The following is a 24018-nucleotide window of genomic DNA, read 5'->3' as shown; positions in this document are numbered from 1 at the left end:
ATGTTTGTGAGTTTCTTGCATTGTGCAGCGGGTTGGACTAGATGACCCCGGAGGTCCCTTCCAACTATATGATTCTAATCATAGAGCTCTACATTAACACAGGGCAGTTAAATAATGCTTATAAGGGTCAGGCCTCATTTTGGGCAGGAGTTCACAGGAGCAGAGTTCCAGAACCTCTAAATTTTACTGTGCTCTTTCTTACCATTCCCTCCTCCCCCCCCCCCGCCCAGATTCTTCTTGGCTCCATTGTTCAAACCCTCTGTGAGAATTTTGCTGAACTTTTAAGATTTGACAAACTGTCTAATATTATTCCCCACACAAAAAAATGGGGAAATAAGCAAAACATAAAAAGCAGACAGATGAAAATCTTCATCATGCCACTGCAGCTACATAGGAGTAATAATCTAAAAAGTACGATGGGAGTAAGGTTGTATGATGACAATTCTAATTCCAGAAGCCTTTTAAGGCAGATGCAGAGCTGACAGAATTGAGTCCACCTTCCGGTGTTCTCAGGGGTGCGTGGCCTAGGCAAATGAGTTCTGCTAATGAGCTCCGGCACCTCTTTTTCTATTAAATGACCCCCTGATAAGAGGGTAAGGACCTCAGGAGAGAAATACTGAAGGGCAGGGGTGAACAAACTCAATGAGCTCTGAGTAATGGAACTTTCGTAAGTCCTAAGACTCGCCTTTTAATCAGAGAAGAAACTTTCATTTTACCCATGTCTGTAATGGAAGTTGTCGTCTTCCTGACTAGAAGCAATTTCTCATCGATAACTTTCTGAAAGTGTCCCATTTCAAGGTAGCTGATAAGCAGTGCCGGCCCTAGGTGCATGGCGCCCCAGGCAGGCTCCCTGCCCACCCACCGCCCTCCTTCCGTCACGTCTTGCCCATCAATCAGAAGAGCACACCACGACGAGGCTGGGCCTTAGTGGCTTCAAGGCACCCAGCATCTGAGCGTTTTTTGAGGAGAGCGCTGGAGGAGGCTTCTTCCCTCTCCTTTCCGGAACCAGAAGTGACGGGGGAGCAAAGACTCCTCCAGCTCTGTCTTCAAAAATGCTCAGATGCTGGCCACCTCAAAGCCGGTAGGGCCCAGCCTCGTCACGGCGCATTCCTCTGACCGCGCAGGGGGACATGTGGGGGCGGGGCGGAGTGCAGCATAAGAGAAGGGAGGGGGCTGGCGGTGGCAGGGGCAGAGGCACATTTAGGCGTTTGTCTTGGGCCCAATTTGGCGCCCCCCCCCTCCCAGCCTAGTGGGCAAACTGGCCCTGCTACTAAGCCAATATGCCTTGGGAATGATACTGCGGGCTTGCATTAGCTTCAGTCTTTGCCCTTGAGTGCCATTGTGAAATACAACTTGTTGGATATCCCTCTTTGATAAAGACAGTGGAAGAGGTGCGACAAGCGTCCTGCCGGCTCCAGACTCCGTCAGAGGGGCGACGGGGAATCTTCAGCTATATTCCTTTTGGCAGAAAAACCTGCACAGGCACTTTGACTTACAAGCATTTTGTAGCACTAAGCACTTTAAGCTATTCGTTCTGATGTAATTGTGCTTAGATGCGTTTTGTGAATGAATGATACGTACTTACCTTAAAATACTAATCGTTGCAATGGATCATGGCAATCAAATACTTTGAAGTTTCATACATTAATAATTATAAGTGAATTTATGATTATATTCGTTATTCTGTCACGGTTTTTTCTTTGGGTTCTCAATAAGCCAAACTTAGTAAAAAAAAACAAAAAACCCCACACTTGGGAATCTCAGATTAAAGGCATAAAGCCACGCTCTTGCTTCCAGGGATATTTGACCAAATTCCACCCATAGTCCAACATTTGAGACACAGTGTGGTACATTCAGCTGTTTGCTAAAAAAGCAAATCCAGTTGTGTGGAGGGGGCACTGGCGACGTCTCCCCCCCAACACACACCTTCTGGAGAGCTAGTTTGGTGTAGTGGTTAAGTGTGCGGACTCTTATCTGGGAGAACCGGGTTTGATTTCCCCATTCCTCCACTTGCAGCTGCTGGCATGGCCTTGGGTCAGCCATAGCTCTGGCAGAGGTTGTCCTTGAAAGGGCAGCTGCTGTGAGAGACCTCTCCAGCCCCACCCACCTCACAGGGTGTCTGTTGTGGGGGAGGAAGGGAAAGGAGATTGAAGGCTGCTCTGAGCCTCTGTCTTTGAAAGGGCAGCTCCTGGGAGAGCTCTCTCAGCCCCAGCTGCCTCACAGGATGTCTGTTGTGGGGGAGGAAGGGAAAGGAGATTGAAGGCTGCTCTGAGCCTCTGTCTTTGAAAGGGCAGCTCCTGGGAGAGCTCTCTCAGCCCCAGCTGCCTCACAGGATGTCTGTTGTGGGGGAGGAAGGGAAAGGAGATTGTAGGCCGCTCTGAGACTCTGTCCTTGAAAGGGCAGCTTCTGGGAGAGCTCTCTCAGCCCCACCTGCCTCACAAGGTGTCTGTTGTGGGGGAGGAAGGGAAAGGAGATTGTAGGCCGCTCTGAGACTCTGTCCTTGAAAGGGCAGCTTCTGGAAGAGCTCTCTCAGCCCCACCCACCTCACAGGGTGTCTGTTGTGGGAGAGGAAGGGAAAGGAGATTGTAGGCTGCTCTGAGACTCTGTCCTTGAAAGGGCAGCTTCTGGGAGAGCTCTCTCAGCCCCACCCGCCTCACAGGGTGTCTGTTGTGGGGGAGGAAGGGAAAGGAGATTGTCAGCCGCTCTGAGACTCTTCGGAGTGGAGGGCGGGATATAAATCCAATATCTTCTTCTTCTTCTTCTTCTTGCCTGCTCACACTTTGCCTTTTCTCATTCGCTCTTCTGCCAGGCCACCTTGTGCTCCCGCAGGAGATGCATGCAAGCGATTGTGGCGCAACTGGCGGCCGACAACGAAGAGCTGCACCAGGTAAAGATGGCGCAAGTCCTCAGTAGGGTCGAAAGCCTCTGGAAGCTTTGGAGGGGGGCTCTGTGGCCTTCTACCCCACTGAGGGCCCTCCCCTCTCCAAACCCCGCCCTACTCAGTCTCCGCCTCCAAATCAACAGGAATTTCCCAACTCAGAGCTGCCAGTCCCAGACTCCTCCCCTGTGTGTTGAGCAGGGATGGAATTACAGCAGGAGCTCCTTTGCATATTAGGCCGCACCCCCCTGATGTAGCCAATCCTCCCAGCGCTTACAAAAAACAGCCTTAGAACAAAGCAGTAGACAAGTGCACCTTTAAGACCAACTAAGTTTCATTCAGAATGTGAGCTTTCGTGTGCTCTTAAGCAGACTTCATCAGACAAAATGGGAACGGCAAGCAGCAATTCTTAATACGAGTGAGTTGGTACGTAGAATCATGGGAATGCTTTTAGCAGATTAAAAGAATCACAGATAGGGATCTGTGTTTGTTAGTGTTAGTACAAAGCAGGGCTGAAGCAACACTGGAGGGGGATAAAAAGCAGACTGCTGTTGTAGGTGCGAAGTGCCATAAATCTAGGTAACATGCCTTGCAAACTTTTGGAGGATTGGCTACGTCAGGGGTGTGTGGCCTAATAGGCAAAGGAGCTCCTGTTAGAATTCCACCCCTGATTACAAGTACGAATCCCAAGTGAATATTATGTGTTTAACTTTTACTGTTATATTCATTGTAATTCTGGAATTCTGAATAATGATCTTATAATAAAAAAAAAAAATTGGAAAAGACATTGCCCTGACTTGAATAGCCCAGGAAAGCTCGATCTCATCAGATATTGGAAACTAAGCAGAGTCAACCCTGGCAAGTATTTGGAATGGAGACCTCCTTGAAATACCAAGTTGGGAGGACAGGGGCAGGCTCTATTCAGCCACCTCTCTGACTATCCTCATATGCAAAAGAGCTCCTGCTAGAATTCCACCTCTGATGTTGAACGACTACTTTAGTGTATCTGGATAACACAGCCAGAAGGAGTGGGGGTTCTCTGCACCCAGGTTGGGGTAAGGGAGATCTAATGGATCCTGCTTGTGCACCGATTAAGCTAGGGTTGCCAAGTCCAATTCAAGAAATATCTGGGGACTTTGGGGGTGGAGCCAGGAGACATTAGGGGTGGAGCCAGGAGCAAGGTTGTGACAAGCATCATTGAACTCCAAAGGGAGTTCTGGCCATCACAATTAAAGGGTCTGCACACCGCACGCCTTCCCTCCTTTGGAAATCGTGAAGGAGAGGGGCACCTACTTTGGGGGCTCATAGAATTGGACTTCCTGGTCCAATCTTCTCGAAACTTGGAGGGTCTTTTCGGGGAGAGGCACAGAATGCTATGCTGAAAAGATGATAACTCTAACTCAAAAAACAGGCCACTCAGAGCCTCAGATTCCAGCAGATCAATTTTCTATTATACCCTATGGGAATTGGTCTCCATGGAGTGCCCAGCAGACATTTGCCTCCCCTCCCCCCACTTTCTGATGACCCTGAAGCAGAGGGAGGGCCTCCAAAGTGGGGGATCCCCTGCCTCCACCTGGGGATTGGCAACCCTAGATTAAGCCCATTGGTGCCCTCCTGGAAGGCAGGGAGTTGAGGGGGAATCGCCCTCCCAGTTGTCCTGTTTTGGGGTCCCAGGGAACTGGGAAGCTTGCATAACCTTGGGGGCCATTGTGGGTGGTCCAAATAAAGACAACTGCAGAGCTTTTGCTTTTGGGATCTTGTTTTGGACCAAGATGTCTGCCTCCTGCAATCACTCGCCTGTCCCTGTGCTCCGTCCCTCTCCTCCTCCAGGTGGTCTCCAGCATCCTACGTAATCTCTCCTGGCGAGCCGACATGAACAGCAAGAAAGTCTTGAGGGAGGTGGGCAGCGTGACAGCTCTTGTGCAGTGTGCCTTGCGGGCCACCAAGGTCAGTCCGGGGTCTGGGGGGCAGCTGCTTCCATCATGGGTTTTCTCGCCGTCTTCTTCTTCCCTCACTCGCTGTTGGCTTACCCTTGCTCTTTTTGGACTTTGTCCACTTAATACACTTCTATCTCTCTCTCTTTGCCCCACAAGGAGATTGTGCTATAGAAGATAAAAAAAGAAGATATTGGATTTATATCCCGCCCTATACTCTGAATCTCAGAGTGGCTCACAATCTCCTTTCCCTTCCTCCCCACAACAGACCCCCTGTGAGGTGGGTGGGGCTGAGAGAGAGTTGTAGGACAACTGCTACAAAAGCTATGACTGACGCAAGGCCATTCCAGCAGCTGCAAGTGGAGGAGAGGGGAATCAAACCCGGTTCTCCCAGATAAGAGAGGCGGGGTTTCTCGCCGTCTTCTTCTTCCCTCACTCGCTGTTGGCTTACCCTTGCTCTTTTTGGACTTTGTCCACTTAATACACTTCTATCTCTCTCTCTCTTTGCCCCACATGCCATACAAAACGAGACTGTCCCCCTGCTGTTGCCCATGCAGAGGCACCTTCCCTCTGAATATGTAGGTTCCATTTAGTCATTGTGCCCCCCGTCCCTTTATTTATTCCCATTTTCCTCTTTCATATATCCAGGGCTTTTTTTGAGCAGGAATGCACAGGCTGGCTTGGTGTCAGGGGTGTGGCTTAATAACCAAATGAGTCCCTGCTGGGCTTTTTCTACAAAAAAAAAAAAGCCCTGCGCGAAACTATGGTGATGTCAGAGGGTGTGGTCCAATATGCAAATAGGTTCCTGCTGGGCTTTTTCTACAAAAAAAGCCCTGCCTATATCTAGTCTACAGATTTAAACTGGTTTAAATCTGTTAAAATCTAAGCACCGTGCATAAAGCACACTTTGCAGTGAAGGTGATGTAAAAACCATTTGGCTTGTGATTGTGTGAATACGCTCTAGTCTTCCTGGGGCCCCCAGTGTTTGCAGACCCATGGGCACCTTTGAAATCCTGCCACAGGGTTGCGGGCGACAAAATTCCAGGCAGTGAAATCATGCAAAGCTCTAAGTAAGTCTTCAGCATTTCGAGCAGACAGTCTGAATAACAGGAAGCCTTTTAAACGCAACGTATTTTAAAAAATATTATCTTGCATCAGGCCTGGGATTCAGCGGGAGCTCACAGGCGCACAGCTCCTGAACCTTTCGGAGGGTTCCCCCTCCTCCTCCCCACCTTCTCCACTGAACAGTAGGTGCAGCTGCATAACAATCCCTGGATGAGCTCCACCACCTCTTTTTCTACAAAGTGACCCCTGTCTTACATGAACAAAGAAACACAGTTAAGATCCTTGTGCTATAGAAGATAAAAAAAAGAAGATATTGGATTTATATCCCACCCTATACTCTGAATCTCAGAGTGGCTCACAATTGCCTTTCCCTTCCTCCCCCACAACAGACCCCCTGTGAGGTGGGTGGGACTGAGAGAGCTCTTGCAGCAGCTGCCCTTTCAAGGACAACTGCTATGAAAGCTATGGCTGACCCAAGGCCATTCCAACAGCTGCAAGTGGAGGAGAGGGGAATCAAACCCGGTTCTCCCAGATAAGAGTCCGCACACTTAACCACTACACCAAACTGGCTCTCCAGATTGCAGAACCTGCTGCAGAAGCAACTTTAAGTAACTTCTACACAGCTAAATGAAGATTCAGAGGTACTGATGGCCCCGCCCACACTCTGAAAATGCTTGATGGGCACCACGAAACGTGTCCGTGGGCTCTAGTCCACTTCTCTGTCCCCTTGTCTCTGATGGGCAGTCATTCATTCTTTCATTTTTTTTTAATAAAAAGGATTTTATTGAACAAATGTTTTCACTTACAATCAACATTAAAATATATCATATCGTGATATACAGGATTTTGTGGTAAAATATTATTATTCATAAGATAAGTCACAACTGGTAACCAAGGTATCACAGCTTTTTTCCCCTCAAAAGACTGAGGAGAACATTTTGAAGAAGAATACACCATTTTCGTTAGAATGAAATAATCCCATATTTTGTCCTTCCAATTTTTCAAAGATGGAGGATTTTTATCATTCCATTTCATTGTTCAGTTTTTGCTATAGATGTAACCTCTTTTTTTCTGTGTTCAACCTCATAGTCAATCCGGCAGTCAAGCAAAATCAACGCAGGGTCAGCAGGCAAATTAACACTCAACACTGAAATATCTCTTTTCCAATACTGTAAAATAAAAGGACAAAGACCACCAATAATGAAAGTACAATGCTATTTGACCACATTGTTTAGGACAAAATGGAGATACCACAGCTTTAAATCTGTATAATATGAAAGGCAGCAAATACCACCGTAAAACTAATTTAGCTAATTGAAATCTCACTGAAAATTTTTTAGAACTAAAACCAGCATTCATTCATTCATTCATTCATTGCCAGGCCTCGGATTCAGCAGGAGCTCACAGGAGCTCCGGAACCTTTCTGAGGGTTTCCCCTCCTCCCCCGCATCTTGTCCATAGAATAGTAGGTGCAGCTGCATAACAATCCCTGGATGAGCTCCACCACCTATTTTTCTACAAAGTGACCCCTGTTAATTTTTTATTCCTGCTAGGAATCCACCCTGAAGAGCGTGCTGAGCGCCCTGTGGAACCTGTCGGCTCACAGCACGGAGAACAAAGCAGCCATCTGCGTGGTGGAGGGGGCCCTCGGCTTCCTCGTAAGCACACTCACCTACAAGTGCCAGAGCAACTCACTCGCCATCATTGAGAGCGGAGGGGGAATCCTGAGGAACGTTTCCAGCCTCATCGCCACCAGAGAAGACTACCGGTGAGAGTCTTGGGCCCCGGGCGGCCTTCTCTCCTTTCGACCTTTGACCCTCTCTAGGGGTGACGCCATCCTCCTGTGAAACAGCCCCAGATGCCTGTGAGACAGAAGAGCCCCACCCACTGTGAAAAGGAGGTTTTGTACCACTACAGCCAAGGAGTAGCTGCCACAATGCCTAGCCTTAAAAATAGCAACAATTTCCTCCTCCACCCCCTGACACCTTTTTCATGTGCTTTGGGGGTGGAAAGTGCCGTAAAGTCGCAGTTAACTTCTGACGACCACGAAGGATAATAATAATTATTGTATTGCATTGTGTATAGTATGGCTAGGCGATCCTAAGATTGTCTGGCAGCCTGAAGGTGTAGCTCTTTTGGTGTTATGCTTCATACTGAGAGAGCTCTGAAAGAGCGGTGACTGACCCGAGGTCACCCAGCTGACTTCATGTGGAGGAGGGCAGAACCCGGCTCTCCAGATTAGAGTCCATCGCTCTTAACTGCTACACTAGGGAGGGACGGTGGCTCAGTGGTAGAGCATCTGCTTGGTAAGCAGAAGGTCCCAGGTTCAGTCCCTGGCATCTCCAACTAAAAAAGGGTCCAGGCAATAGGTGATGGAGATGGAGGGACGGTGGCTCAGTGGTAGAGCATCTGCTTGGTAAGCAGAAGGTCCCAGGTTCAATCCCCAGCATCTCTAACTAAAAAGAGTCCAGGCAGTAGGTGACGGAGATGGAGGGACGGTGGTTCAGTGGTGGTTCTGCTTGGTAAGCAGAAGGTCCCAGGTTCAATCCAACTAAGGTCCCCGCCATCTCCAACTAAAAAGAGTCCAGGCAGTAGGGGACAGAGATGGAGGGACGGTGGCTCAGTGGTAGAGCATCTGCTTGGAAAGCAGAAGGTCCCAGGTTCAATCCCCGGCATCTCCAACTAAAAAGGGCCCAGGCAGTAGGTGATGGAGATGAAGGGACGGTGGCTCAGTAGTAGAGCATCTGCTTGGGAAGCAGAAGGTCCCAGGTTCAATCCCCGGCATCTCCAACTAAAAAGGGCCCAGGCAGTAGGTGATGGAGATGGAGGGACGGTGGCTCAGTGGTAGAGCATCTGCTTGGGAAGCAGAAGGTCCCAGGTTCAATCCCTGGCATTTCCAACTAAAAAGGGTCCAGATAAGTAGGCGTGAAAAACCTCAGCTTGGGACCCTGAAGAGCTGCTGCCAGTCAGAGTAGACAATACTGACTTTGATGGACCAAGGGTCTGATTCAGTAGAAGGCAGCTTCATATGTTCATATGTACACCACGCTGTCTCTCACCCCCATAGGGCTTCCAAGGCAGGAGGCGTTCAGAGATGCTGTGTCTGTGTAGCAACCCTGGACTTCATTATATTTCTTTCTTTTGTTTCCGCATAAACCGGCCTTCCTACCCTAGACAATCCAAATGCACTATGACAGACTCCTGCCTCTTCCCTCCCTCCAAGGCAAAATGTTCCCTCCATTTTTCTGTTCCCCTCTGGGACTGAACTGCCCACGTAATGTGGCTTCCTCTTTAGCTAAGAAGTCTGGTTGTGCCGCCTTTTGACAGTTCAGGATTTTGGCTTTTTGGCATAGCCTGGGAGCTTAAGGGAAGGAGTAGGAGCCCTCTTGAACTGAAACCACTTATACTTGAGATGTCTTAAAATTTAAAAAGAACAAAACATTTCCTTTGCCATAAGATAGGTGGATTCAGGGGTTGAAATTTCTGAGGTAAAACCAGTTTGTGCACAGACTTTAGTACTTACGTAGAGGCTAATGGGCACTACTTAAACTTTTTTGCAGTTTTTTCAGTGTAAAAACAATTTTTTACTATTCTACAACATATTATATCACTATTTCATTTACTTCTCTCAAATAAAAGTCAATATGTTGCATCACATTTCCACCTCCCCTCCTCCCTTTCAAGACTTCCCCAGTGTTACTTACAATATAAAAGCAATAAAGGTAATTTAACATTTTTTTAAAAACTGTTTAAAAAGAAAAAAGGAACTTATACTTCTTTATGGTTATTACCTCATTCGATTAATGATCCAATATATTACTAAATTAAGTAATATTATCTATCTTATTATAATCCTTTAAGAAAGAACAAAATATTTTCTCATACTCTCATTTTAACTATCATTCTTATCTCAGTAAATTAAAAATAGCTGATAAACAAGTTATCCATTATCAAATATCACCAAGTGTCCTTTCACTCTCCAATGTTCTTCCACATAGTTCTGAAACTTTCGCCATTCATTATTAAATTTTTCCATATCAAGTTCCTTTAGTGTTCTTGTTAATTTGTCCATTTCACTCCAGTGCATAGTTTTCATAACCCAGTCCCATTTTTCTGGAATTTTATTTTGCTTCCACAACTGCGCATACAATGTCCGTGCAGCTGAAAGCATGTACCAAAGTAATCTTCTGTCTTGCTTTGGAAAATTTTCTATTTATAATCCCAACAAAAAGATTTCTGGTGCCTTCTTCACTTTGTATCCCAAAATCTTCGACATTTCTTGCTGGATCATTTGCCAATATTGTACAGCCCTTTCACAAGTCCACCACATATGGTAGAAGGACCCTTCATGTTTTTTACATTTCCAACATTGATCAGACATCTGATTATTTGTTTTCGACAGTTTTTTTTGGTGTCATATACCATCTATACAACATTTTGTAACAATTTTCTTTTATGTTATTACATGTCGATATTTTCATAGAGTTCTTCCACAAATATTCCCCTTGTTCCATCTGAATTTCCTTGTTTATATCAATTGCCCACTTTATCATTTGAGATTTTACCACTTCTTCCTCTGTAGACCATTTCAGTAACAGTTTATACACTCTTGAGATCAATTTTACGTCCTCACCAAACAACATTTTCTCCATTTCTGTTTCTTCTTGTCTTATTCCTTCATTCCTAATATCCTGCTTCAGCAGACTTTTAATTTGTAACCACTGAAACCAATTAAATTTATAATCCAATTCTTCCACTGATTTTAATTCTGCTTTGCCTCCTTGTATTTTTAACAATCGTTTATATGGTAACCATTTCTCTTCCTCAATATTTGAATATAACTTTATTACTTCCGTTGGTACAATCCACAGCGGTTTCCTCTCATCTCCATATTTTTGGTATTTCAACCAAGTTTTAAGCAAACTACTTCTTACATAATGATGTGAGAAAAAAACATCCATTTTACTTTTCCCATAGCACAAATATGCATGCCAACCAAAAACCTTTCCATGGCCTTCTAATGTTAATAATTTTCTGTTTAATAACACTATCCAGTCCTTAATCCATACCAAACAAACTACATCATGATATAGTCTTAAATCCGATACTTGGAAGCCTCCCCTTTCTTTAGCGTCTGTCAGGATCTTCATCTTAATTCTTGGTTTCTTGCCAGCCCATATAAATTCCGAAAGTTTCCCCTGCCATTTATGAAATTGTTTATCTTCTTTCACTATTGGTATAGATTGAAACAAGAACATTATTCTTGGTAATACATTCATTTTTATTGTCGATATTCTTCCCAGGATAGACAAATTTAATTTATTCCATTTTTGTAAGTCCACCTCAATTTTCCACCAAAGCTTTTCATAGTTGTTTTTAAATAAGTCAATATTCTTTGTTGTAATTTCTACTCCTAAATACTTTACTTTAGAGGCCACGTCACAGTTTGTTAAATTTTGTAATTCCATCTGCTTAGATTTTGACATATTTTTACACAAAATTTTTGTTTTCTCTTTATTTACATAAAAGCCTGCCAGATCACCATATTCTTTTATTTTTTGGAGCAGCAACGGTGTAACTTGAGTTGGGTTTTCATTTATAAACATTACATCATCTGCAAACGCTCTGTATTTGTAAGAAAAGCCTTTTTAATTTCAAACCCTCTATCTCCTTATCTTCTTGAACTTGCATAAGCAGTATTTCCAGCGTCATTATAAATATCAAAGGGGATAGAGGGCACCCTTGTCTTGTTCCTTTACAAATTGCTATTTTCTCTGTCAAATCTGCATTTATACAAAGTCTTGCTTGTTGGTCAGTATATATTGCCTTTACCATTCTAGCAAAGTCTTCACCCAATCCCAATTTCTCCATTACTGCAAACATAAAGTCCCAATTAACATTGTCAAAAGCTTTCTCTGCAGCAGCGAAAAGCAAAGCTACTTCTTTTTCAGGATGTTTTTCATAATATTCTATTATATCTATTACAGTTCTGATATTTTCTCTTAATTGCCTTCCGGGGAGAAACCCTGCTTGTTCCTCTTTAACAAAACTATTCAAATGCTGCTTCAGGCGTTCCGCTAAAATTCTAGCATATATTTTGTAGTCATTATTTAGCAATGAAATTGGTCTATAGTTTTTTACATTAGTCACATCTCTCTCTTCTTTTGGTATCAACAAGATTACTGCTTCCTTCCAAGTATTAGGTATCTTCCCATCTATTCTTATAATGTTCATCAATTTCTGAAGTTTTGGAAGTAGAGTTTCTTTAAGAACTTTATAATATTTTGCTGTAAAACCGTCAGGACTCGGAGCCTTCCCTGGCTTCATTGAGTTAATTGCCACTTCAATTTTTTCCTTACCAATTGGGTCGTTTAAGATCTTTGTCATATTGTTCGTTAGGGGTTTAACATTAATTTCCTGTAAATAGGCATCTATTTTCTCTTTTTCCCCCACATGACTTTTATACAAATTTGCATAGTACTTATAAAACTCTCTTTTGATTCCTTCCTGGTCAACAATTTCTTTGTTGCCCAAACTAATTTTATTAACAATTTTATTTTCCCGTTTTCTTTTAATTTGCCAGGCCAAGTATTTTCCAGCTTTATTTGCACTCTCAAAAGATTTTTGTTGAAGCCTTTTTAAGTTCCATTCTACTTCTTTATTTAACAAGTGTCTTAGTTGATCCTGTAGAATTCCAATTTCTTTTAAAATCTTCTTTTCCCCCGGTCTCTTTATAAGCTCTCTTTCCTTCTTCTTAATCTCCTTCTGTATGTCTGTCATTTGTTTCTCTTTAGCTTTTCTGTCTTTATTATTCAATGTGATTAAAATGCCTCTCATCACCGCTTTATAAGCATCCCACACCGTTTGATATTGAACGTCCTCATTTTCATTTACTTGGAAAAAGGCTTCAGTCTCTTTTTGCAGAGATTCTACTACCCCATCTTTCTGCAGTAAATCTTCATTTATTCGCCATCTTAAAGTCTTTTTGGTAGGTTTCACAGACCACATTATTGGATTATAATCTGCTCTTATTTTCGGAGGAATCTCTATTTTTTTTTGTTGTAAGTCCCAAATTTTTTGTACTCCATAACATATCAATCCTTGAGAAAGAGTTATGTCGAGCTGAGAAGAAGGTATAGTCTCTAACTGTAGGATTTTTCTCCCTCCAAATGCCTACAAGATTTTCTAATTGGCTAATTCAAAAAAAGACTTTGGTAGTTTACCCTCATTATTATTCTTCCCAGATCTGTCCAATATATTTTTAACTGTACCATTAAAGTCTCCCATTAACATGATTTGCTCATATGTCTCTTGATCAAGTTGCTGCATAATGTCCTTTAAAAAATAATCTTTTGCTCCATTAGGAGCATACAGTCCCAATAGCAAAGTCTTCTTGTGGTTCATCGTCAGTTGCACTGCAATATATCTACCATCATCGTCCTTAAAAATCAATTTTGGTTCCAATTCCTGTTTTACATAAAAAACCATGCCTCTTTTTTTCTCCTTAGCCAATGAAAAAAATTCTATACCAAATTGCTTATTCCACAAATATTTGTAATCCAATCGTTTAATATGTACTTCTTGTAGACAAATTATGTTACATTTTTGCTTCCCAATCCAATGAAAAGTTGCCTTTCTTTTTTGTGGTGAATTAAGTCCATTTACATTCCAAGATAATAATTTGTAATCCATCAATTGAAGTCACCAAGTTCTTTTTAAGTGGTCTAGTCTTATAGATTAGGGCATGCCCTTTCAGAAAAGCCCAAAATCGCCGTCCTCCTATGCCCCTGGGTCCAGATATTAATTTTTAAAAAGTTATAATTTCCCAAAATGGTGCTCTATGTTTCTCTATGGTTTAGTCCTAGAGGAGCTTAAAAAAACCTGTAGTTTTCCCTTCCCTTGATGGCCTCTTCCGCCCACACTTGCCACAAAGTCTCGTTATCTATGGTTGTGAAGTCTCACGATGTTCCTAGACATCATTTCCTGTGATGACTTGTTGATCTGCAGTTCTTCCACTCTTGGGGGGAGTGACCACAAAAATTCCAAACAATATCAGCTTTTGCCTTTTTTAAGCCTTATATCTGTTTAACTCAGTCCAAGATTTCCCCCTCCTCCTTCTTCTTTATTATTACAAGTTGTTTATGTGCCCAGATCTTCGTTTGCCTTCCAAATATTTTCCAATTTAGTCCCGGAGCAACAGATAAAAAACTCTTTACCTTTGAAGTCCCGACATCAAACACACTGGTCTGTTTCTCATCCACGATTAATTAGCCCTTAAGAAGCTTGGCACACGTTGAATTTGCGTCGATTTAAAGATCGCAGATACCCTCTATAGAAGTTGGAAGCGGTTCTTCTCTGGAGACTCTTCAAAGCCCTGGGATTTCTTGTTAGGCAAAGTACCTCTCCTCAGAACTTTAAGCATATCTTGGCCATCATCTTGCCTAGATGATGTAGACATCAGGTATTAAAACACCTTCTCTGTCCAGAATAGAGGGTCTGGTGAGCTCCCCCACTGGAAAGCTCATCAATTCTCCATGAAATCCAAACCGGAAGCCCCCCCCCCCTTTTTTGCAGTTTTTTGAAACCTTATATTGAAAGGCTTTTGTTCCAGCATTTTTTCCTTAATGCCCCAGCATACTTTCTTTCGTATCTCTCAAACTCTTGGTTTCCCAGAAGGTTGATACACCCTTTTCAATATTCAAACCCCTTCACTTGAAACACCAGTTTTTGACTGACTCTCTAGATCTCTGTAGGCAGTTTTTATTCACTCATCAGAGCTAGTTTTCCCTGTTCAACTGGATAGGGAATTTTCTTCTCTCCCTTGAAGTCATAACCCCTTTCCTTGGGCCTGAATGGGAGTCTCCATACGCTTCCTAAACCTCCTAGCCAACTTTCCCCCAGTTCTCCTGTCTGTATTGAGCTCAGGCTGAAATCAGACTCTCTCAGTCAAGGCAAACGTCTGACTTTCTCCAGTCATGACACAAATCTGACTGACTTTCCTCAGCATCCAGCTCTCTCCAGACTATGTCTGCTTAGTCAGTACTGTCCAATCAAATTGCTCAGAGTAGCCTGTCACTCAAGGCTCTCTGGTTCTGTGAAGAATGACCCCTTCACGTACCTTTGCTGTTTGTACGCTACTTTGAGGCTTTTTAAAAGGTGCAGTTCATCACGTACACAAAACCCAAATATTTTAAAATAGTTTTTGTCAAGAAAAACAAAAGCCTAAAAACAAGAACCAGTCAAATCAGGATAGTAAACAAATTTGAAGCTGCCTTGTCTTGAATCAGAGGCCCAGGGCTTTTTTGGTAGCAGGAACTCCTTTGCATATTAGGCCACACACCCCTGATGTAGCCAGTCCTCCTGGAGCTTACAGAAGGCCCTGCAAGAAGAGCCCTGTAAGCTCTTGGAGGATTGGCTGCATCAGGGGGTGTGGCCTAATATGCAAAGGAGTTCCTGCTACAAAAATAGCCCTGAATCAGATTCCTGGTCAAGCAAGGTCAGCATTCTCTACTCAGAATGGCAGTGGCTCTCCAGGGTTTCAGGTAGAGGTCATTCCTATCACCTACTGCCTGGTCCTTTTTTACTGGAGATGCTGAAAATTGAACCTGTAACCTTCTGCGTGTCAAGCAGAAGCTCTTCCACTGTGCCATACAGCTTGATAGTCCACAATCTCTTCCACTGTGCCATACAGTTTGATAGTCCACAATCTCTCTTTGCCCTTCTTTGGTCTATTTCTCCCTTCCCTCTCCCTCTCAGGCACTCCACATTTCCACCTGCAATGCAACATCTCTCTCCCTGCCACGTTCTCCTGCTCTCTAGAATGTCCTATCCAATTTTTTTTTTTTGGGGGGGGGGTATTTTTGTATTGTGTATGTGTGTGCGTGCCCGCACCTGGAAGTCATGTGGATCTCTGGTGACTGACCCCTACTGGGGGGCTGGAGGATATTCAGAGAGGTGGCTGAATAGAGCCTGCCCCTGTCCTCCCAACTTGGTATTTCAAGGAGGTCTCCCATCCAAATACTTGCCAGGGTTGGTCCTGCTTAGCTTCCAACATCTGATGAGATCGAGGTTTCCTGGACTATCCAAGTCAGGGCAATGTCTTGTCCATTTTTTTTTATTATAAGATAATTATTCAGAATTCCAAAATTACAATGAATATAACTGTAAAAGTTAAACACATAATATTCACTTGGGATTCATACTTGTAACACAATTAAACTTATAGCAGATGGAAGATTAGTGAAATGCCATTAATTAGAGCTACTTCTCTTGTATCTTGAAACAAGCTGCATTCCATTGAAGGAAAGGTTTCCACTTTTGGCGTAGGTATGAATGAGTATCTACCCTACTTAGTTTCAGGGGTGGAATTCTAGCAGGAGCTCCTTTGCATATTAGGCCACACACAGCGGCACTCCAGGTTCCCAAGCTGAGGTTTTCTACACCTATTTGCTTGGACCCTTTTTAGTGGAGATGCCGGGGATTGAACCTGGGACCGAGCAGATGCTCTACCACTGAGCCACCATCCCTCTCCCTACTGAATCAGACCCTTAGTCCATCAAAGTCGGTATTGTCTACTCAGACCGGCAGTGGCACTCCAGGGTCTCAAGCTGAGGTTTTCCACACCTATTTACTTGGACCCTTTTTAATGGAGATGCCGGGGATTGAAGCTGGCACCTTTTGCTTACCAAGCAGATGCTCTACCACTGAGCACCATCCCTCTCCCTTTTTATAAGCTCTTGGAGGATTGGCTACATCAAGGGTGTGTGGCCTAATATGCAAAGGAGCTCCTGCTAGAATTCCATCTCTGCTTAGTTTGTATTCCGTAATCTTATCCAGTAGGAAATATTCCCACAATTTTAGCCCCCACGTGTGAATGGAAGGCGGAGGGGATGACCGCCACTGAACAGCCATGGTATCTTTAGCTGCAGTTAACATTATGGAAATTAAATCTCGCCTGGGTTTAGAAACAACAAATTCTTCCCAAAAATTTAGAAGAAGTATTAGTGGAGAACATGGAAGCACTAAACCTCTTCTGCAGCCCAACAGCCATTTCCCCGCCCTCCACTGCCCTCACCCCTGTCCCCTTTCATCACATGTGGAGTTTGTCTGACACAGCCTCTGCCCCTCTGCTCTCTTTCAGGCAAGTCCTGCGGGATCACAACTGCCTTCAGACCTTGTTGCAACACCTCAAATCCCACAGCCTGACCATCGTCAGCAACGCCTGCGGAACTCTCTGGAACCTCTCCGCCCGCAGCTCCAAAGACCAGGAGCTGCTGTGGGACCTGGGGGCGGTCAGCATGCTCCGGAACCTGGTTCACTCCAAGCACAAGATGATAGCCATGGGGAGCGCAGCCGCCCTCAGGAACCTCCTCACCAATCGGCCCCTCAAATACAAAGACGCCATGGTTGTCTCCCCTGGGTCCTGCATGCCCTCGCTTTACATGAGGAAGCAGAAAGCTCTGGAGGCTGAGTTGGATGCCAAGCACTTGGCAGAGACCTTTGATACCATGGAGAAGCAAACTTCGAAAGGCCAGAGTGCCAAGAAACCTCCCATGAGGCACATGGACAGCTTGGTGAAGGACTACGCTTCTGACTCGGGGTGCTTTGATGACGACGAGGTGCCCAATGTGTCCAGCAGCACAGAGGTGGGCAGTGGCTCGGTCCTCTCCATGTTCCTCAACTCCACCTTCCTTCAGGGTCAGGCCCTCCCCAGAGCCATCGCCCAACGGAGATGTCCCGAACCAGAGAAAGATGAGAGCGGCAAGCCCTCAGAAGCCAGCAAGGCACCTCCCCTACTTCTGCCCCCAGACAACAAAGTCTCTATGGTGGCGGCCAAGCTGGCGAACAAGATCTCCACCACTGTAGCCAAGATAGACAAGCTGGTGGAAGACATCTCCACCCTCCATACTTCTTCTGACGACAGCTTCAGCCTCAGCTCTGAGGACCACTGCCTCGACTGGCAGTATGGCCCCGAGGAAGCCCACGAAGCCCGAGCACAGTCTTGCTCCCCATGCCGCCTCTCAGAGGCCAGCGGGTTTGCCAAGCGGGAAGGCCTGAGCCGGGCTCACACCCTCCTGCGGCTGAAGACGGCCTACACCAGCCTGTCCAATGACAGCCTCAACAGTGGCAGCACCAGTGATGGTTACTGCACAAAGGAACACATGAGACCATGCACCAGAACGACTTTCTTAGATTTCAAAGACGAGCTGCACCGATATCAGAAGCGGCCCAGCCGCCTCGACCTGAAGAACATTTTGGTCAACCGGCCTGAGAAGATGGAAATGCTGGAGAAGAAACATCAAGAGCCCGGGGAAGTGGCAGAGAAACTGGAACCTCCTGAAAAGGCCACAAAAGTGACAGTCGTCCCCAGCCCCGCTGCTGCAGAGAAGGAATCGGAATATAAGGATGCAAACAAGAAGATAGCTGTTGACCCTCAGGTCCACACAATTAAACTCTCTCCATCCTATCAGCACATTCCCCTCGTGGAGAATGCAGATGGTAGCGACCCCGCATTTGGGCCTGTGGGGTTGTCGGGAGCCTGCCCGGGCTATCCAGCTGTGTCAGCCCAGAAGCAAGATTGGTTGTCTTCCAGGCTCATGCAACCCCCAGAAAATCTTAACAAGATCCCAGAGAAGTTGTCGGCACTAGCACCAACCGAACACGAGCAACTGCAGAAGTACTCGGTAGAGGATACGCCGATCTGCTTCTCCCGCTGCAGCTCCCTCTCTTCCCTTTCTTTGGCCGACAACATGTTGGATGGACGCAGCCACAGCGAGAATGAGATGGATAGTGACTCCTCGCTCGAGATCATTGAAGTAGAAGAGGTAGCTGAGGCGGAGGAAGCCCACAAGGTGGAGCCAGAGAAGACCAAAATGGAGGTGGAAGCCCACCCGCACATCTCGCAGCCCATTGCTATTCCCTTCCCCCAAAAGGAGAAAATATTTCTTAGGGGAGTCTCACCAGCCCGGCATGAGGACCTCACCCCCTCCAGTTCCTCCGAGAATTACATCCAGGAGACCCCGTTGGTGATGAGCCGATGCAGTTCCGTCAGCTCACTGGGCAGTTTCGAGAGCCCCTCCATCGCCAGTTCCATTCAGAGCGAGCCCTGCAGCGAGATGATCAGCGGCACCATCAGTCCTAGCGAGCTGCCAGACAGTCCTGGTCAAACGATGCCTCCCAGTCGCAGCAAAACTCCCCTGTTTGAAATGAGTGGTCAGCCAGAGAAAGAGACCAGCCAGTTCAATATCCAGTGGGAAAACAACGTCAAGAAATTCATGGAGATCACTGACTTCAAGGAGCGTTTCCAAATGCCCCAAGACCTTGACTCCATGGTCTACTTTACTGTGGAGAAGCCCAATGAGAACTTCTCATGCGCCTCCAGCTTGAGCGCGCTGCCTCTCCACGAACACTATGTCCAGAAGGATGTCGAGCTGAAACTCATTCCCCCATTCCCAGAGAGGAATGGCTTGAACTTTGTGGCACATGAAGAAGAGAGGGACAATGAGAACCAGGGGAAGCCAGAGAGGTTGGAACTGACCTCTGACGAAGATATTGAGATCCTGAAGGAATGCATCAGTTCAGCCATGCCATCCCGTTTCCGGAAGGTTCGGACATCCCTCGTCTCTGGCTTCCCAGGCCAGGTTTTGAACCCTCAGTCTAAGAAGCCAGTGCACGTGCCAGTCTACATGTTGGTCCCTGCCAATCCTCACTTGGGCATCCCTAAGCAACGACAGGCCACGGCCACCAGAAACAACAAAGAGTACATTGGAGATGAGGATTCCTTCACCGACTCGGCGGAAGGAACCCCCGTCAACTTCTCCAGTGCCGCTTCCCTTAGTGACGAGACCCTCCAGTACCCAATGAAGGAGGAAGGAGACTCAAAACACTGCCCTGGGAAAAAGAAGGAGGTGATACGATTGCAAGAAACTGGACACAAGATTGAAGGGCTGCAGCAGGGGCAAGGAATCATGCGCACCGGCAGGATCACGTCCAGCCACTCCACTCCAACCAAGATGGTTTCCTCCAGCAAGCACAGAACTGGTTCTAACCACACGAGCCCACTTCATGCAGGCAGAGCCCGATCTGCTGAGACCAAGAGAGCACAGCTCCCTCTCAAAAACCTCGAGCTGACCCTGATGAGGCAAGGCAGCATGGGAGCCAGTTCCGAAGGCAGCTGTTCCCGGAAGGAGGCCCTCCGGGAGAATGGGAGCCGCGGCAACGACCAGGTCTTCCAATCCCTGTGTCACACCACCCCGACGGAGGAGGCTGTCTATTGCTTCTATGAAAATGATTCCGATGATCTGACAGAGCTAGCTATGAAAAGTTCACCCAAGAGGAAGACTGGCCCAGCTGGAAAGCTCCAAAGAAAAGAATGTTGGACCAAGAAGGAGCCTGACCTCACCACCAAACATGCCAAAACCAAAATGGCCACCAAGCTCCACAGTAACCTCATTGAAGACGAAACACCGCCGTGCTATTCTCTCAGCTCTTCCCTGAGTTCCCTGAGTGACCTGGAGCTCTATGACCATGAAGAAAGGACTCAACTCTATAGCAGAACCAACCGCCAGCTGGCCTTGAGCCGGAGACACGAGGTGGCCTCAGCCTTGTCCAAACAGAGGGATAGCTCAGCCAGTTCCCTCAGCTATAAATCAGATGATGACCTGCTGCTGAAATGCATTGGCTCAACCATGCCAAAGAGGAGACGCCACTCGGCAAGAAGAAGGAACGCTGAGAAGGATCGTAAGGTGTCCGGCCTCAAGGAGCGGAAGCCCAAAGACACACCAGATGAAGATGCCTCTGAAAAGGGATCCGATCTGGACAGCGTGGACTGGAAAGCCATCCAGGAAGGGGCCAACTCTATTGTGACCTGGCTGCACCAGGCTGCCTCTTCCTTCACCAGGGAGCCTTCCTCGGAATCAGACTCCATCCTTTCCTTCATGTCTGGTCTCTCTGTTGGCTCCACTTTGCAAATGTCCCTGGACAGGAAGGAGAAGAAGAGAATCAGAAAGGTCCCTGGGGGTCATGTAGAGAAAAAAGACCAGCCAAAAGCCTTCCAGGAGAGCAAGAAGATGATGGATACCAGAGCAATTGGCAGCAGGAACAGCAGAGTGGAGAAGAACTCAGGGCAGCAGAAGCCCATGACCAACTTGCCAGTGGTCTTCCGAGGCCGGACGGTGATCTACATGCCCAACACTGCTAAAGATTCACAGAGCCCCAGGTCCACCCCAAGGAAAACAGGATCTCCCACCAAGCAGGAGGGCCCTGCAAAGAACTTCAGTTTGAATCAGCAGAGGTCACGAAGTCTCCACCGGCCTGGGAAGATATCAGAAATGGCAGATCTTACATTGCCCAAGAGAAGCGCCACCCCACCAGCTCGTATCACCAAAACTCCTTCGTCTGGGTCGTCCAGAACGTCCACACCTTCCCAGCCCACCCAGAAGAAGCTAACGTCGCCTTCGCAGCTCAACAAACAGATGCCATCTCGTGAGGCTGGGAAAGCAGGTGGAAGTGCCACTCCCGGCCCCAACTCAAAACTGGTTCAGAAGTCACCGGTATCCAAACAACACAAGACTCAGAAATCACCCGTCCGTATCCCCTTCATGCAGAAGCCCAGCAAGAAGATTCTACCTGCCAGGAGCACCATGTCTGTGCTTGAGGAGCAGGTGGGAAGAGAGGATGGCCATGAGCCAAAACCAAAGGCCAACAGGAAAGAGGTCCTTCAGACCAGCCGCCTGAACTTGGTGCGCATGTCTTCAGCGAGATCCGTCAGCAGCGAGTCAGACCGCACGGGTTTCCTGAGGCAGCTGACGTTTATCAAGGAGTCGTCCAGCCTCCTCATGAGGCACCGTGCCGAGCTTTCTTCCTCAGAGCCCACACCCTCACTCTCTCAGGGTGCTTCACCCCGAAGAAGCAGGCTTGGCTTGCCGACAGTCTTCCTCTGTTCTTCCAGGTGTGACGAGCTCAAGGTGAACAAGCCAGCAGGGCCAAGCCAAAGGCCAGTCATCTCTCGGGTGCCTCTTCCAAGTCACAAGGCCTCCTCAGGGGGCAGGCCTCCAAGACGAACCAGTTCAGAGAGCCCCTCCCGGCTTCCAGTGAAAACCAATAACCTTCCACCCGAGCCATTTAAACGTTATTCCTCATCTCCTCAGATCAACATTATCAAGCGGGCCGGGAGCCCTGCCTCCACCAGCTCCTCCTCTTGCCCTGAGTCATTGAGTGAGAAGAAGAAGAATGAGGAGCCCTCAAAACTGCCGGTGATTCCTCCTGTGGTGACTCAAGAGAAACGGCCAGAAGAGCAGCAACCATTGACAATGAAAGGCACTTGGAAGAGAATTCGAGATGAAGACATCCCCCATATCCTGAAGAGCACCCTTCCCTCCACAGCCCTGCCATTGGTCAGCACCTTGGAGGAAGAAGAGACCCAACAGGCCCAAACTGCTCTCCAGAGGAAGACCAGCGACGCTGTTGTGCAGACAGAAGACTTCTCCACCTCCAAGACCAACTCTAGTACCTCCCCGACACTAGAGATACAAGAGATGCTGAAAATCGCCCAGGATAGCGGCGAGGAGGAAGGTTTTGGCCTGAGCAAGGCTACTGCAGCGCCCATCTCCTTTGCTCATGAAGGGTCCACCAGCTCTCTCGGGAACTTCCCACCCAGCAGGCACGGTTCCCCCAGCCGAGCTGCTCGGGTGACCCCTTTCAACTACATCCCCAGCCCAATGGCGGTGCCAACGGTGAGCGACAAAGAGCTGGAGAAGATGCAAGCTTAAGATGCCCCTGGGTCGCAGGGTGGAAAAACAATTGCACCTCTGTATAAAACAAAGCTTGCATCCCTTCATTTTTTTTAAAAAAATAATTTCTCTCTCTCTTTTGGTTTATGCTTAACAAAACAAGGAAGAATTTGGGGTGCTGCTTATTAACCTGGGGCCTGGCAGAACTGTTTCTTGTGGCAGAGACCCAAAAAGATGCTGGTGAACTATATTGATACCTTTGATTACCCCCTGCCCCTGATAATCAGCTTTTCTTTCCTGTCTTTCTTGACTAATGGGATTCTTGGAATGCTTTACCCAGTGAGGGCTGAGAAAGCACCCCCCACGCTATCATCTTAAGGTGCCCAGAGCAATCTTTCAGCATTCAGCTGTCCCCAATGGTGCTATTTATTCCACGCCGTTCCCAAGCAGCATTCTAGAGTCACGGGGAATGTTTTTTCCTCAATGGCTGCTGCCGCTGAGGGGAAAGTGGCCAGTGTTCTTCTGGATGCCTCAGCAAAGCTGGTCGGGCACCTGACTCCCACGCTGAATCCTCACAATGCTGTCCACCAGCATTCACCTGCAGGCCCAAGACTGTTTTCACAAGTTGACACTTCAATGTTACCATTTCTGGTTGTCCTATTTCAGGGGAGGAAGAAACCTCCTCCCAACCTAAAAGGAGACGCCATTTTGAAAATGGCTGCCTCCCACTTGTCTCTTCAGTCACACCACTGCTGTTTGCCAGTGAGGTGTCCTAGTCTATGAGGCCCTAGTCTAAGAGGCCCATGACACGAGTTTTGTCCACTTTTTCCACAGACTCGTCTGAATCCCTGAGGAGAACCTGTTAGCAGGCTGCCTCTGGGATGGTGGGTGGCCTGGAGTGAGAGACCATATTCAGCATGGAACAGAGGGCCTAGAATATAAGCAGCGAGAACGCCCTAAAGTCTCTCCCACCAGATGCCAAACCAGAATTCCCATTCTTTTGGAAAACAAGGCCTTTCTGGTTGTGGGCTGCGTAAGAAAAAGAGCAGCTCTCCCATTTTCTGTCCATCTGGCAGTAAAAACCACATCATGGCTTTGTCCAAAGGTTCCTATTGACCTCCACAGACTGTCCTCTTCAGAAGGCACACTTCAGTGAAGGGCAAGCGCTGCACTTGCCTCAGGGTCACCAGGGGCTGGTAACCATTCCTCAGACTTTTGTTATGTTTTGCTGTCCAGGGAGGCTGCAGAAACTTTTCAGGCAGGGATAGGACTCCATCGCAATACCAGTGACGACCACACAAAAGAATGTTTTCTTCAAAAAAGAAAAAGAGCGAGGGAGGGAAGCTTAATCTCAGCTTGGCTGCATGCTTAGTTTCACGTCTGGACACTAATATTCATGAATGGCAAATAA

The 24018-nt window shown here is 46.7% G+C and overlaps 1 protein-coding gene across 1 annotated transcript in view; it reads left to right on the top strand.

Annotated features, from left to right (window-relative positions):
* The window catches only part of APC2 (APC regulator of WNT signaling pathway 2), an 86642-nt gene extending 63976 nt beyond the window's left edge, over window positions 1-22666 (top strand). The window contains exons 12-15 of the mRNA XM_060232842.1: window positions 2810-2887; window positions 4709-4825; window positions 7431-7645; window positions 17018-22666. Of these exons, the coding sequence (XP_060088825.1) occupies window positions 2810-2887; window positions 4709-4825; window positions 7431-7645; window positions 17018-22646 (6039 nt within the window). The 3' untranslated portion in view covers window positions 22647-22666. The remainder of the gene's footprint in view (window positions 1-2809; window positions 2888-4708; window positions 4826-7430; window positions 7646-17017) is intronic.
* Window positions 22667-24018: the final 1352 nt, after the last annotated feature.

Source organism: Heteronotia binoei, chromosome 2 (genome assembly GCF_032191835.1).
Source record: "Heteronotia binoei isolate CCM8104 ecotype False Entrance Well chromosome 2, APGP_CSIRO_Hbin_v1, whole genome shotgun sequence".
NCBI classification, from domain to species: Eukaryota; Metazoa; Chordata; class Lepidosauria; order Squamata; family Gekkonidae; genus Heteronotia; species Heteronotia binoei.
Note: the sequence above shows the minus strand (reverse complement) of the source record. Positions and strands in the feature narration are given on the sequence as shown.